General features: G+C 42.5%; 1 protein-coding gene across 3 annotated transcripts in view; it reads right to left on the reverse strand.

The window, feature by feature from the left end:
* The window catches only part of apba2b (amyloid beta (A4) precursor protein-binding, family A, member 2b), an 85,864-nt gene that overhangs the window by 21,852 nt on the left and 48,372 nt on the right, over nucleotides 1-15,640 (reverse strand). For all 3 annotated transcript variants that reach the window (XM_074616330.1, XM_074616337.1, XM_074616347.1), the window contains 5 exons: nucleotides 13,446-13,955; nucleotides 11,191-12,272; nucleotides 6,940-7,020; nucleotides 4,967-5,006; nucleotides 4,277-4,422 (listed from right to left, as the gene is read on the reverse strand). In XM_074616330.1, coding sequence (XP_074472431.1) covers nucleotides 4,277-4,422; nucleotides 4,967-5,006; nucleotides 6,940-7,020; nucleotides 11,191-12,272; nucleotides 13,446-13,935 — 1,839 coding nt within the window. In that variant the 5' untranslated portion in view covers nucleotides 13,936-13,955. The remainder of the gene's footprint in view (nucleotides 1-4,276; nucleotides 4,423-4,966; nucleotides 5,007-6,939; nucleotides 7,021-11,190; nucleotides 12,273-13,445; nucleotides 13,956-15,640) is intronic.

The raw sequence follows: 15,640 nt of genomic DNA on the forward strand, positions 1-15,640 counted from the left end.
GTGCTTGTATATATGTGTGCTTGTTTGAGTTTATGTGGAGCAAATATACAAATATAGCTGCACGTTACTGCGTGTTCGTGAGCAGTCGGCTGAATCCATTTCAATGTCAAAGATTAAATGTCGTTTGCTGTACAGCTTTTCATTTGTCCACGAGGGACAAATCAAGGAGATAATGGACGACCTCTTGTTCAATGGACCTGTTCAGAGCAGGGGAAAGCACTAAAAGGTGATAGCTAACTGTTGCCATGGTTTCATTCTGACAAGACTTTTTGCAGGGAAGGCAATTGTGCATGACAGAGTGAGTGAGTGAGTGAGTGAGTGAGTGAGTGAGAGAAGAATCAAACACAGATTGCACAGATGTGAAATGATGCCAGTAAGAAATTCTCATTGTGGCGAAGAGGGCAGATTTTAGATTGAAACCAGCCAATGTCTGTCACTTTCCCTGCCACCCTTTTCTTTGTTGCAGAACGCTCTTTGATCGTGTTGTGACATTTGAGAGTGGAGTTATTAGGGATTCAGGGTTGAATCTTTGACTACAAATGTGATTCCACTTGTTTAAATCACCAGTAGTGGATCACACAAACTTAATGACACTTAAAGGTACAGTGTGTGGGATTTGGCGACATCTAGTGGTGTGGTTCGCCTCGCTCAGAGGACATCCTTACCATAATAACACTACTTTAGGAGCAACGGAAATCAGACGGCGGCTGGCAGTACCACAGTTTGGCACTCTGCGGCTCATGTTACCGCAGTTTCCCAAGCGTATTGGTGAACTATGGTGGCCTTCAGGTAATGTAAAAATGCGAAAGGCCCTCACTTGAGTCAGAGTTTGGTTTGTCCGTTGTAGAAACATGGCGAAGCAATGAAGAAGACCTGCTCCCTATGTAGATATGAAGGACTCATTCTAAGCTAAGGAAAACAAAACTATTCTTAGTTTCAGGTGATTATACACTAATGAAAACATAGTTATGAATATTATATTACATTTTTGCTAATAGATCCCCCGAAATGTTACGCACCGGACCTTTAATAACAGACTTTAGACTGTAGTCTTTCATGCCACATTCATGCTTACGATGTTGACATTGTGCCTAACGATTATGGCTAAATTTCAAAACTCAACACATTTTGGCTATGGACTGAAAAGTATCTGCAAGGACCAAGTATCAACCAAAAGTTTTGCCTTCGACTATATTTCATTTAGGAAATGTGCTTGACAACATTTAACATTTGAAAAGTTTGACATCTTTGGTTAAATTTAATGCTGTAGAAAAATATGTTTATATTCCTTGAATAAAGGAATCAAAACGTGTCTCGTTTTGGTATTTGTACCAAAATTCTGGTATTGTCTTAGCTTAGACGGCCTAGATAGATGTATCATATTCCAACATACTTTACATTTAAATTTCTTTTTGCACAATTATAAAAATATTTGCAGGCATCAGTAGCCATATATATCCGTCTTCAGCGAGTATTTGATACACATTAAGACTCATTTTGAGACTGCACGAGGACCACTAACCCTCAATCCTAAGTAAAGGTGGAACAAATGACACTACACTGAGGCATGTCAAATTAAAGGATAGGGCTGAGTGGTAGGACTATTGAAGTATTAGGACAGAGCCATCTGAATCTGTCCCTTAATTAAAGGACCAAACTATATGTTTATTTACTTACCGTTACCAAGCATAAGGAACCTGTTAAATGTGCCTAAAACAGAGACAATGTGACCAATTTTAGAGAACAAAGCCGATCTCTTCACTGGCACAGACTGGAGTTCATTGTAACTGGCGGCTATTTACCTATATCATGCCATTCTGGTGTTTGCTGATATCATGCACCTGTAACCCTATCAGGAAACCTGACCTAATACTTCCAACTTAAGACACATACTGTCTCTCTTTCTCTTCTTTTAATTCCTGACGTTTTCCCACTGGACAAACACATACAGCACGTAACTTTCTAAAAGTAGACTGCTAAACGGGAGGTCATTTAATATTTAGAAATACAGCCAAGCTTGTGTTCACATGAGAGGGAGATAAAAGAGACGGGTGTCTCGGTAGCCACTGTGCATTAAAACATCAGTGCTGCTTCATGTCATCACGTCACGAAACAATGTCCTTTGATCACACAAGAAATGGGAGTCTATCATTTTGAGTAGCTGTTTCTCTAAAGTCAGACACTTTGGGCAGAGTAACAGTGATGAACAAAGCGATGAACCTAGTAGCTGCCCTGGTACGGTCCACAGTATTTCCCTCAAACTGCACTGGAATATCATCATCACAACAGCATTAGTGAACAGCAGGGAGCAAGTGTCAACAAGGGAAATATTAGGTTCACCTGCCAGCAGTCCCATTATCCAGCCAGCTGCGTCAAACTACTAGCCCTGCGGCCCAATCTGGCCAAGTTCTTTAGCTGCCCTAAAAGACCACTCATGCCTAATATACGACTATAATATTTTGCTCTAGACGCAAACAGCACTGATGTCCATGTACATTTTATTAGGGGCAATCTGGACCAGACATAAAACTAAAAATATCTCATAATGAACCACTTAAACAATATGCTGAAATAGCAGGGTTTCACTTGTTTGCTTGAGTTTGTGGATCTATTTTCCCTTCCAGAAATGTGCAGTAATGTAAGAAAAGAATTCAGATACTGTATGACAAATACGATCACACATGCCGTATTAGCCATGTTAAGCCACTGGACATATTTCCTGCAGGACTTCTGTATATTTTGATGCAGCCTGAACAGCAACAATACGACTGTAACATTAAACTAGCACCTCTGGGGAGAAGAGAGAGAACTGCCGTCATATAAAATGCTGTTTCAGAGTGGGGCAGCAAACCAGCAGCACTGAGCGGATGAAGTCTTCTGGGAATCGAACGAACACATCTCAACATCACTTCTAAGAGCCTGGAATAAGTTAAGAGGGCAATAGGCTCTCAAATAGGTGTTTTCCACTGGAATAGGAACTTTTCCAGGAACCAAGGAACCTTTCTAAAGGAACAATGTAAATGTATTTTCTGGTCTCCAAAAGTTCCAACTCTTTAACAGCAATGTTTATTGATGTAACTGTAAATTACAAACCAGTGCTTCAGACTCAATCAGGACTGCACAAAGCGGCTAGTTAGGAATTATGGGACCAGCGGAAAAACAATCAGCAACTAAAAGTCCACTTTGTGCATTCCTGTTTGCATTTCCACCTCCTCTGAAGAACCGTAATGATAAGGCAAATTAGACCAATGACAAATTGAAAAACTATGGCGCTGTTAGGAAGGCAATTTTCACCCAAGGAAAAAACAACAGAGTCACCCTTTTGTGCTTTGATATTTGAGTTTGGTTAAATAAATGAGGATGCTGAAAACTGAGTGTTTTATGGTTATTTGTTTCTACCTAAGAAGATAACCGCCATGAAACAATTAGCAAACGTTTTGTTTTTCTTGTTCACTCTCTTTGTTCTCTCTCGACTATGCCTCTCTCTCTGGGTTGCTTGCTGCTCTCTTGGCTCATTCACTATTTTAATGTTACCAAACAACAAGAAATGTCCACCCCTCATCCTAATATTAATACTACAGTAGTGGTGCCCAGTTCTTCTTTAGTTTGTGAATAAAGCTATACACAAGTTGAAACAGCTGCAGTGTCTGTGCAAAAAGTACTACCCCCGGAGCAGGGACTCTTTATACACCTGGAACTATCGTACAGAAACTAAATTTAGCCCCTGGTTCATGCAGGTAAAGTTCCTGAGTTCCTTAAAAGTTTCTTGGTTCTCTGGGAAAGTTCCTGCGGTGGAACCAGCCTTTTAGGGCGTTTTCATATTAGCTACGATTGCTTCGTACCGTGCCCAAGTACGATTGCCCCCCACTTTCCACTCCCCCGCCGCTTTGATACGGTTGGCTTTCACACCTGATGCGAACCATACCCGAGTACACATGAACCATACTCAAAACCACCTTTTCAAGTGGACTCGAGTACGGATCCACAAACCGTGCCCGAGTGCGGTATGGAGCGTTCACATTATTGTATTGTATTGTAACGACCTGGACTTTGGGGTCAAGTGTACTCTGATCCGGGTCCCTGATGTGAAAGCCTCCTTAGTTATTGGGACTTTTTGGTCAAAAAGGGCGAATGATCCTCATTTATATTTAGGAAACTCCTCAAGAGGAAACGGCATGACTGCTGATTGGGTAGAAGTACGGATATGGATATCTTGGGGTCAAAAACTAAACACAATGTTGTGTGTAAGTGTTTGAGTCAATGTGTGTTTGAGTACCTTGACCCTGCTGACAGCTTCTTGGGCCTGCATCATGCGTATGTTCTTGGAGGGGTTCCTCTCAGACAGCAGCTGAGTGGAGCCCAGGTAGTTAGCAGCAAAGATAATCCCATCAATCAGGTCTTCTGGTTCGCAGGGTCCTGGGACTGGGCCAGGGAGAAGCAGAGAGAGGATGGTGATTAACAGGGAGACACAGGGAAGGAAGGACAGAGTACGGTTGGACTGAAAGGGTCGGGTGTGTGGTGGGGAGAGTATTTTAATCACTGCAGTCGATGTGCTGTGTGGAGAAATAGAGCCAAGCGCTGTTGCTCTGGAGATGGAGATATGGTGATAACAGGCTGGATGGGATTCAGCAGTGAGATGGCCACTGGCTGTGAGCTGATGGAGGTGCAGTGCTGGTGGGAGGCTGGACTGAGATTAATCTGTGTCTGTGATATGTAGATGTGGACTCTCAGACACCCACTCGGGGACACAATGCGCTGCCATGATCTGAAGGAGCAGACGGGCAGCTAAGCCCCTCGTACATTATTAGGCCTAGCTTCTGCCCAGAGGCAGAGAAAAAGCACTGGAAGAGTTATACTAGGCCTGTGAGATGACAGACTGAAGGCAAAGTAAAGCTTGGAATAGTTCCATGCAATTACAATATTTTTGATTTCATCACCAAACAGGTGTGCAGACAGATTAACTTACCATCAACAAAGCTGGGGAACGAGGCAGCCTTCTTTGTTGGCTGGAAGACAAAAACAGGATATGACATATAGGTTTACAGCGAAGTAAGAAACAAATACACCAATCACAACCTTTACGTTTCATTCTGTTTGTGAATGTTGTTAGTTGGCTAACATCTACTGCTTTTCTAAGGGTACAATAGTGCATTCAAACAGCATGTGTCAGTTCATGGAAGCAAGCAGCAAATTCTATATATATAATTTTAAAGAGAACCAGCCCAAATATTTGTTATGATGCACAGGGAAGCCTGCTGATTTACTTCAAATTAGGCTTGTCGCTGTAGTCGCTGTTACCGGTGTTGCACGGTGTTAATGCATACACAGATTAGATTACCTGCCCACCGCCCCACCGTCATTTTGCTTTTAATCGTTAACACTGGTGCTGTAATAAGTTCATTAGCCTGTGGGAAAATGTCCTCTCCATGACATCCCTACTTTAAATTGATTAGAAAATGCAGATGAGGAGAGAATCTAAAGAAACATCAAATCCTGGAAAAACATTTCTGTCTTTTTATGAGAAAGGACAAGTTATTGCTTTTTACTTGCGATTCGTCTTTGACCTTCCACAAACACACAAGTTGACCCTTCTATCATGCAAGACATGATGCCCCCCTGCTATTTTGGCAACTGCCATGACAACAAATCCTGTGTGTGAGCAACTTGACGCTTAAAATTTGACATGACATTTTGTGAAAGCGGTTTAAGACGTCGCCTTGGCCAGTGGGCAACCTCTGGGTCTGAAAAGTGAAGCCATTTGGAAGTACCTTAAACTTGCATTCTTTCTAACAGCCAGCAGGGGGCGACTCCTCTGGTTGCAAAAAGAAGTCTGATTGTATAGAAGTCAATGAGAAAATGATCCTACTTCTCACTTGATTTATTACCTCAGTAAACATTGTAAACATGAGTTTATGGTGTCAATCGCTAGTTTCAAGTCTTCTTCAATACAGCATGATGTTCATTTAGTAAATTATGGTCCCATTTAGAGTCAAATAGACCAAAAAGCAGGGTATGCTTTAGGGCGGGGCTACCTTGTGATTGACAGGTCTGGGAGTTGTCTGTGTTTTCGTCTTGGAACTTTAACCTTTTCACAGTGTGTTTTCAGTTCATTAAAGTTTATTGTAACAATTAGGTCCCCTTAAAATTTCTTATTCAGTGTTCGGTTGTGCTTAGCTCCACCCTCTCGTGTCACTTCTGGTTGAAAAAAAACAAGATGGCTAAGTCCACAATGCTGAATTTGAGGCTTCAAAAAGGCAGTCCACAAATCAATGGGTAATGTCACGGTGACTACATCCACTTTATATGCAGTCTATGGCCATGACCCACATTCACACAGCTACAAGAATTTACACCTCGGTACTTCTACTGCTGCAGAAACTGTGCATATACGCCATGCTCAGGAGCATGGCAAAAGTATGTGTGGAGAGAGTGCAAACTAGCTTTACTCATCCACTTCACACATGGACATTGCTGGGGGAGGTGGAAGAGAGAGGATGTAAAGGAGGGAGGAGGAAGCTATAGACAAGAGATGGCCACAGAGAGAGAGAGCTGTGAAATGTGAAGTGGTTCCTGAGATTCAAACACTCATCCCACCGGATCCATTTGATCCTCTAACCTGCTCTCTACACATTCAGAAAGTTTACTCCGCCCAAGGACAGCGAGGTGTGGGTGGAGCCTGTACAGGGAGCATCCACTGCAGAGACATCTCCATGAAAAACGGCGCTCATAAAACCGCAAGCAGACACGCTGCTCAATTACCGGGACGCTATCACGCCGTAAGCAGAGGACATGAGCTGAGGTTGTAATTGCACAATTACTCATTTACTCAGACAGTCACACACACATGTACACACACATAAACAACAAAATCGAAAGTGTCAACGACCTCACAACAGATCTAAAGGTTGATGATGGAAACACTGCGACAGGACATCTTACCTCTGGTACATTGTTGTTCTCCAGGGGAACGTTGAGGTCGGAGCGCTGCTGTTTTCTGGGTTGCTCTGCACCATTGCTCACCTGGCAGGTCAACACAGAAGAACAGGTGCGAGCGGATGAGAATTAGAAGAGGAATATTGTATAAGCTAAGTCAAACACATAGAAAACATTTCCTTTCCATTTGTATTTAGGGCTGTGGTATAGCAATAATCTGATACATTGGACTCATCGGATCCACAAGAGTCTCAGCTTTCCAGTAATACACAATTTATGCTGGACTAACAATAACAAATATAAAGTGTTAACTTACAATTAAATTAAATTAAATTAAATTAAATTAAATTAAATTAAATTAAATTAAATTAAATTAAACTAAATTAAACTAAATTGAATTAAATCATCTTTAAGAGTGAAGCATTCTTTTGAAGAACACAATCTGTCTTGTTTCAAACGGCCACATGGTTAAGTTCTGTCTTTCACTTGTCCTCCAGCTTTTGTCTCATCACATTAATGGACAGATACAGAACATCCATATAATCGCACAGAGGGAGGATTACATTTACATGTATTCCCCTGAATATCCATCTTGCGGTCCACAACTGCTCATTAACATTCAATCGTATTACTGGCTGAAATGAAATCCTCCTGCCAGTAAAACCTCCTCCTCCTTGGTGTAGCAGTGGAAAAGTGAAATACATCCCATGCTGTTGTGTGTCTGGAATTGAAATTAATTACCACAAACATGACATTAGTGGCCTCCTTTGCGAAGAGAGAGAGCTAAACGTAAACTCCTGATCAGTATTCATCATGCTGCCCAACTCAGTTGTGCAAACAACCATTAAATTAATTAGACCCGTGTTGTTGTTTGGTGGGATGGATTGCTAAACTGGGATGCTCTACAAAACTACATTCATGTACAGACACCAGTCAAACCATGTACATGCCTTCATCCGTAATAGGAAATCTTAGGGAGACTACATGAAGAACTGTATCATCAATTTTAAGCCATTAGCATATTTAGTATTCACAAGACCACCACTGAGAGGACTGGCATCTTCTACCAACGTGTACATGTGTACACGGATTATCTAATAGAGCAAAACAAAATACCAATAAAATGAAAAATATTGCAAATGAGAAGCATTCGATTTCAAGGGGTCATCTCTACTCAAATTTACTGCACCAGGCAACTCAATCCATGTCACCTTCAGACAGATTTATTTAATCTTTAATGTTAAAGATATGAATGGTATTTTTTTTCTATGGACATAAGTTCATCTGATGAATATACATATTCATCTTTTTAGGCACAACATATAACACAGTCATAATTATGAGTACATTTTTAGGTTTATGCCAGACTGTCTCTGGTCTGTAAAGTGATAGTTCAGGTGTTTTGAAGTGGGGTTGTATGAGGTACTTCTCCACAGTCAGTGTATTACCTTCAGTAGATGACGGGTGGCACGCCACTAAAAGTGAAACTTATCAATACTGTTTTTGACAACGGATTCTGCTGGCTTTGAACCCTTTCAGTTAAGTCCACGTAATCTGATACTGTTTTTTTCCCGTCCACAGCAGTATATTGGTTTGCTCCTGCGTCGGTAACTCCTGTCTGTTTCTCTAAACTGGGGGCGTGCCGATTGTCATCTACTGTAGGTAAATACACTGACTATGGATAAGTACCTCATACATCCCCACTTCAAAATCCCCGAACTCTCCCTTCAACAGACTTGGTGATTCATGGAAGGAATTATTAATACAGACTACTGTAATACTACATACATATAGCACAGTCTCTCACCGACATATTGATATTGATATTAAGCTAAACTAAAATATGTGATCATATTACCCCTGTTCTTACTTCATTACATCGGCTCCCTGTACATGCTAGATCAGACTTCGAGGTCCTACTTTTAACTTTTTAAATATTACAAAAACTTGCACCAACTTACTCATCACCCCCTAGTCACTCTTAATATACCTGCTAGGGTTTTACGATGTCAAAATGCCTCCCGACTATTCCAAAAATAAATAATACATCAGTAGGTGGTACGTCCTTCTCTTACAAAGCCCCCTTCTTTGGAATCGTCTTTCTACCCAAATTTGAGAGGCTACCTCAGTCGAATCATTAAACTCAAAACACATATTTTCGCATCAGCCTTCAACCTCACTTGGTCTGCCTAAAATACTTATTATGATTATCCAACTTAAAACTGTACGTTTTTGTATATTTTGCTCATGCTGCTATTGTTTTTATTGTATATATTGTGTGTCATTTGTAATGCTTTGTATGTAGTTTTCATCACTTATATACATTTGTTGTGTGTTTTTCTGTTTTTATTATATGTACAGCCCTTTGAGACATGCTTTGTGATATTGGGCTGTAATAAACTTTGACTTGACTTGATGTTTACAACATGTAGCACCATTTAAAATAAGACTACAATACTGTGTAATATACGCATCCCAACAACAGAATGTGTGTTTCTATGACCTCCGCCTACCTCTGTTTTATAACTCTTCTTATTCATAATCACTTGACTCCACGCTGTGCAGCAAAGCTTTTATTGAATTCATTGTTGGCCTGGTTCACTAAAAGGTCATGTTGAAGTGCTGTACAGAGGAACATTTTATTTGATAACAGAGGACGAGGCGACCAAATCATCTCAGTGAGTCTGGGAGTCATCTGAATCTGCGGTGTGCTCTACCTTCTTTAATCTAGTTACACTGTCTGACCCAGTTCTGTGCTACAAATGAGTCGCATAGTGAATGTAACATGTGCACTCTGTGTAACACAGGTGTGTATCAGCATGCTGCCCACAGGAGACCATCCCTGTTCTCCTTTTACCATCTGACTCTTAGAAGATGGGGGAGCTCTGCATGTGTTTGAGTCCATCGATATGATTGTGTGTGTGCGCTCATCCAGGGCTGTGAGAGGGAGAGAGATGAGGAGGGGGACAGCTCAAGGTAACATGGGGGGAGGGGTAAAAGGCTCCAGCTATTCTCTGGATCATGGCCACATGCAACATGTCATGTAACTCATCTCCAGCTTCTCACCACAAAGCTGTTGGCAAGAGTCTCTGCCACAGAGCACTGAAATAGCCTGAATGTACAGTATATTTTCTGCAACGGCTCTGGTCGGATTAGCATTATTATGTTGATGCTGTACGTCGTTCCGTCTTTTCATCTGTGTGCTTTTCTCTGTACATGTAGTCCTGATTCAACACATTAGAAATGGAATCTGTGATTCAGTGGCTTTCAGTTAACTGGGAAATTCATAGTATTCATAGTATTCAAAGTAAACATCAGTATATCATTGTTTTAGGATTATCAACCCACTACTCATGAATCAGGACCTGCAGGATTCAATTCTGTGAACATTAGCGCAAGCATTTACAGTAACCAGCTATCAACAGTATCATAAGGGGTTGTCGATTAAACAAAATTACAGTATTGGTCAGAAAACTGTTTATTAGATATGGATTGAATCGACGAAATCAACTGCCAAATCTGTCTTTTCTTGCATCTGCTCTGTTTTCTTAATTCCTAAGGGGCTGATCACACGCCTCGCTAGAAACGCGTCGCTAGCAAAACCATTGTTTTCCTATGGTATGCCTGTTGTGCACTCCTCTCTTGCACTGCGCTTCGTGTTTTTCTAGAGTTTGTTTATGCGCATAAAAGTTTAAATATTCTCAACTTTTCAGCGCCAGGAGGTGCAGAGTCGCACCACTTGTCAATGTCACACTTGGCACTGACAGCCAATTGGCAATCTAATCAGGCAAGAGACGGGCTTTACTACTTTACCACTTCCTTCCTGTTTTGATGCCGGTAGATGTGGCTAGCTAGCTAGATAGCTGTTGGGCAGTGAGAGAGCTACGGAGTACAGTATATAAGAGGGAAGGGGGAATTCATATCTCATGTCGTGATAGTTTCATTTAGGCTACTGTCGTTGAGAGAGAGAGAGACCGCATTTTTTCAATGAATCACATTTGATCGCTCGGTTCTGCACGCAGCCCCGCTCCACAGGCGCACCACGTTGTTTTGCTTGACTCGCTTTGCCATGCCGTTTTTGAAGCGCCTGTAGTGCCTGTAGCGATACGTCTCGGTGTGACCAGCCCTTAACTGAGTTGGTTTTGTGTTCATGCTTTGGAAAAAACAAACCAACAGGGATGCTGATACTGTAAGTGGGTAAATGGAAAAATAACAATGTTCGCACTTCACAGCTTTAACCTCTCAAAAACAGCTCACCTGCTCTGCTGTCCATCTCTGCCTGTCCTCAGGGGAGCGTGCATGTGCCTTGATGCCCCTCTGGAGGTCGGCGTTGTTGTGGTGCATGGAGGGCAGGTTCAGGGACTTGGGCCTGCTGTCATGGCGATGGGGAGCTGGTGGGTAGGGGGCTGCTTCAGGCTTCGGGTGAGGGTAGTCACTTGGTGCAGGGTCCTGCGCCAGCTCCTCTGGGCTTTGGTCAGTGCCACTGCTTAGACTCCCCATGCTCATACTCATCTTGATCTCCGCAACAATTTGGTCAATGTCCTCCTCCGCCTCCTCCCCCGTCTCCCCCTCGACCACCAGCACCTTGCGGCTACGGTACGGGGAGACTCGCACTGAGTTCCCATTGTCCTCTGGGGCATAGTAGTCTCCAGTGTAGGCCCTTCCGTGTGTCTCCTCCTCGTCACCTTCCTCGTCTTCTTCCTCATTAGGGCAGTACTCCTCGCTCTCTGCCTCCTCCTCTTCCTCTCGGGTGTGCAGGGTGTCTTGCATGGAGGGTTGGTGGTGGAGATGGTGGTGATGGTGATGGTCCAGGATGGGTTCTGGTCTTCCGTTGTATATCTGTTCGTCTGGATCTTGCTCCACCACTTCGCAGCGAACTTCGCCCTCTCCCTCGACCCACTCCTCCACCCTGTGCCTCTCTCGTCCCGCCCACTGCTCCTGCCCGACCTGGCCCTCCTCTCTCCACTCCTCCCTCGCCTCCTCGTCTCCCTCTCTCCACTCTTCTTCCCTCACCTCTTCCTCCTCTTCTGTCCACTCTTCCCTCACTGCTCCCTCTCCCTCCTCATCTTCCACCCATTCTTCTTCTCTCACCTCCACCTCCCCCTCCACCTCTCCCTCTCCCTCTCCCCCCTCGACCCACCCTTCCACAGCCTCCTGACATTCATCAGTGTTGGCTCCGCCCGGCTGTACGGTGGTGACACACTCCCCCTGGCTGTGGCTTTGGCTGTGGTTGTGGTTGCAGTTTCCCTTGTTGCTGCAATCCATACCCTCCAGGTAGCTGTCGTCTTCTGGGCAGTAGCGGATGTAGTAAGTAACACCTTCATCCTCCTCTGCCAGCCCTGCAGGGATTTATGATCACAAACACACTTTTCTTAACCCTTTGAACTCCGCAATAGAAATGGTCAGCCAGTGCCTACATTGGTATTTTTGCTTATTGTGAATACTTCACATCCCTAAAATCTGTACAACCTAAGCTAAAAGGTTATGTAAGTCAATAAAACATAATAATTGACACTGAAATTAAGTATTGATATTGTGTCATTTATTAAAATAATACAACAATCTGACGTTTTTTCGTAAAATGTTACTAATCACACAAAAAAACATACTGATCCAAACGATTTCTACATTGATTTAAACAGGATCATGCAAACAGCGATCTCCCACGGACATTACTGTGCAATACTCGCACCAACGCACGTTGTCACAGCCTTTTGTACTGCACGTAACGTAACATGATGTAATGACATCATCACAAGCGTACATTGGATGACGGATAAGACAGGAGCCTTGGCTTTCCACAGCAAAAAAAGAATGAATGCTCAAGCTATTATTATGTTTTTTATTTTAGATGGATTTAAACAGGATCATGCAAACAGCGATCTCCCATGGCCGCCCGCAGGTGGTCCGTTTTTAAAGGGTTAATACCCGGGGCTTCTTTATTAAAATCACAATCAGCACTGAGCTACTAAACATTCACTGGTACTGATTAGGGATGGGAATCGATAGTCATTTCCCATTTAAAACCGGTTCCAAATTTGTAAAGAATCCTGTGATTCATTTAGGTTTTATTTGTCCCTATCAATGAATCTTACTGATGTCTCAGTTGCATACAGCTACTTAACACTGAGCCACAAGGTTTCCAAGTTTATTTTCAGGAGGACAATTTCATGCTGCAAAATAAAAGGTGCTTGAACTTGAGGGGATATTTTCCCAATTGTACCCTTTCTTGAATTCGAACAAAAAAAAGCTACAGTTGGAGTACCGACACTTTTGATGCTGCGGCTTCTTACGGTTACTATTTTAGTTCTGGTTATTTATTTTTTGTCTGCTTTCCTGTACATGCTGTTATTTTTTTTCAATTTAGTGCTTGCTCAGCAGAGATTAAAAAAAAGAAATCAGTCTTTTTGTCCCCCATAATAGTTTATCAAACAGAAATGAATAGGGAGTTCAGAATCAATGATGGAAGGAATGATAATAATCAAATATGAATCATCCAAATGATTACTCACCGTCATCATAGTCTTCCTCCTCATCTGAGGTGTTGTTAATGTAGTCAGAGCTGGAGTCGTCATCCAGGCTGTCAGCTCCACCGTGGAAGTCTGCCCGGCCATGGCCATCTTTGTTATGTTCATGTTCATGTTCTGGCGTGGAGGGAGTTGCTGGCCGCTGGTCCTCCACTTCTGCATCTGCTTGGTTGCTGTACCGCTTCACTTCAACTTCAACCTCAACCTCTGCATCTACATCCACCTCTGGATGGCTGTGAGTCACGTCTTGAGACGTCTTGGGGGGAGAATATTGTGCCTTACAGGAACGAGGGAGGGGTTTCGGGTCATGTGACTCTTTGGGGTAGCGGACGGGGCGTTGCCGAGCGGGGAGGGCTTTCAGATCACATGACTCTGTAGGGGTGGGGCAGGAGGCGGGGCCTGGAGCAGCCATACTGGTTCCTCCGCTGGTCCCCGGCCTCTTCCTATGAGCCATGACTGGCTGCTTAGAGGCCATGCATTGTTATTGGTTTGATCCTATGAGACAGATAAAGACACATAGGCACAGTGTTAGATCAACTTCAAATACAACTGTTTATTTGTTTTGTTGTTCCAAGTTTCCTTCCTGTCAGCTTCTCCATTAACAAACATTGTCACAGGAAATACAAAGTGGCCAATTGAAAATGTTTGAAAAGGTCTATGTGCATTATCTTGCTCTTCTGAAACACACAAAAACACAATTGTATTTGTCTTGTGCTTACACAAGATAGGAACAAACTACAATAGAAATGAATAAAATATAATCAAGGCTAGAGCCGATAAGCTTTGGAGCTTTTAAGACAAGTACAACTGTGTTTTTGTTTGTTTCAGAAGAACAAGAAAATACATAGACCTTTTCAAACTTGACAACATAAACATTCTCTAATCTTGGACCAAAGCAGGCGCCCTAGCAACAGAATGCTAATGAAAAGGTCTATAACACCCCACATCAAAATGGCATATCTGCTCGCAGTAGATTCCCTTCATCAAACACACAACATAGTCCTCCATTTATCTTTTTCTGTACTTTGCATACAGCTGCAACACTGAAAATCAGGCCTGACAAACCAATCTATTCCTGTAATTGAACATGACAGTCTCTGGTTCACGTTCAGAGGAATTCTTTTGTGCTTATTTAGCACAACTTTGGCTTCAAGTACAGTGGGCTCAATATATCACTCAGCTTAAGAACAATAGACACAAAGACCAGCGCGGTTCTAAGCATACTGCCATCACATTAACCTAATGGGACACTTCCAGAGAAAGAATCAATAGTTTAATCAAGGTCATCTCCACATAGGTGCTGCACATGTGCCCTGACATTGGGCTTGACTTGGCAGATGTCAATCAAGACTTATTGATCCTTCAGTAGCTTGCTGGTGGAGAATGGGAGACAAGACCTGGTCAAGTAGTGCAGATGAAAAGACTAGCAAGTATCCTGATAGCTTGCACAAGTCTAAAAACTACGGCTGTCCATAAATTAAAATATTTAATCACAATTAATCGCATGATTGTCCATAGTTAATCGTGATTATCGCAAACTAATCGCACATTTTTTATCTGTTCAAAATGTACCTTAAAGGCAGGGTTGATGATGTTATCCAGTATACACTATTTGTTTTATTGGTTGAAATGGTCTTTACAGCCCGACAGCGATCCAGTACTTATGACCTCTGAAAAAGGACCGTAAAAAGAGCTGTTATCTGTAACTGCTGTAATCCTGTAAAAACGTCTACCAATCACTGCCTCGTGGTCCGCTTGGAAAGAACCAATCGGATGCCTCCTGGCTCGTACTCTACCCTTGGCGTGCACCAGGCTGAACTCAAAGCTGTTTCATATGATATCAGTATCTTCACTCTAGCTTTAGAACCGGGCCCGCTACAACCTCCGAAAGATCGACTGTGTCAATGCGTTAAAGAAATTAGTGGCGTTAAAATGAATCCGCATTAACGCCTTATTAGCGCGTTAACTTTGAAAGCCCTAATGGAAACCCAAATGTACACGTTTGTGTGAAAACCCTCATAAAGCTGAACGTCTACCTGTGTCGGTGTGGTGTGATTGATGTGATGAAATTAATGGAAACAAATGCAGGAGTTCACCATCAAACATCAATAATGAAACTAATAAAATCGTGGTGAGTCTTTTAGCAGCTAATCCAGTTAAATAAACAGGAAAGTATTCCA

The sequence above is a fragment of the Sebastes fasciatus genome, chromosome 2 (genome assembly GCF_043250625.1).
Source record: "Sebastes fasciatus isolate fSebFas1 chromosome 2, fSebFas1.pri, whole genome shotgun sequence".
NCBI lineage: Eukaryota > Metazoa > Chordata > Actinopteri > Perciformes > Sebastidae > Sebastes > Sebastes fasciatus.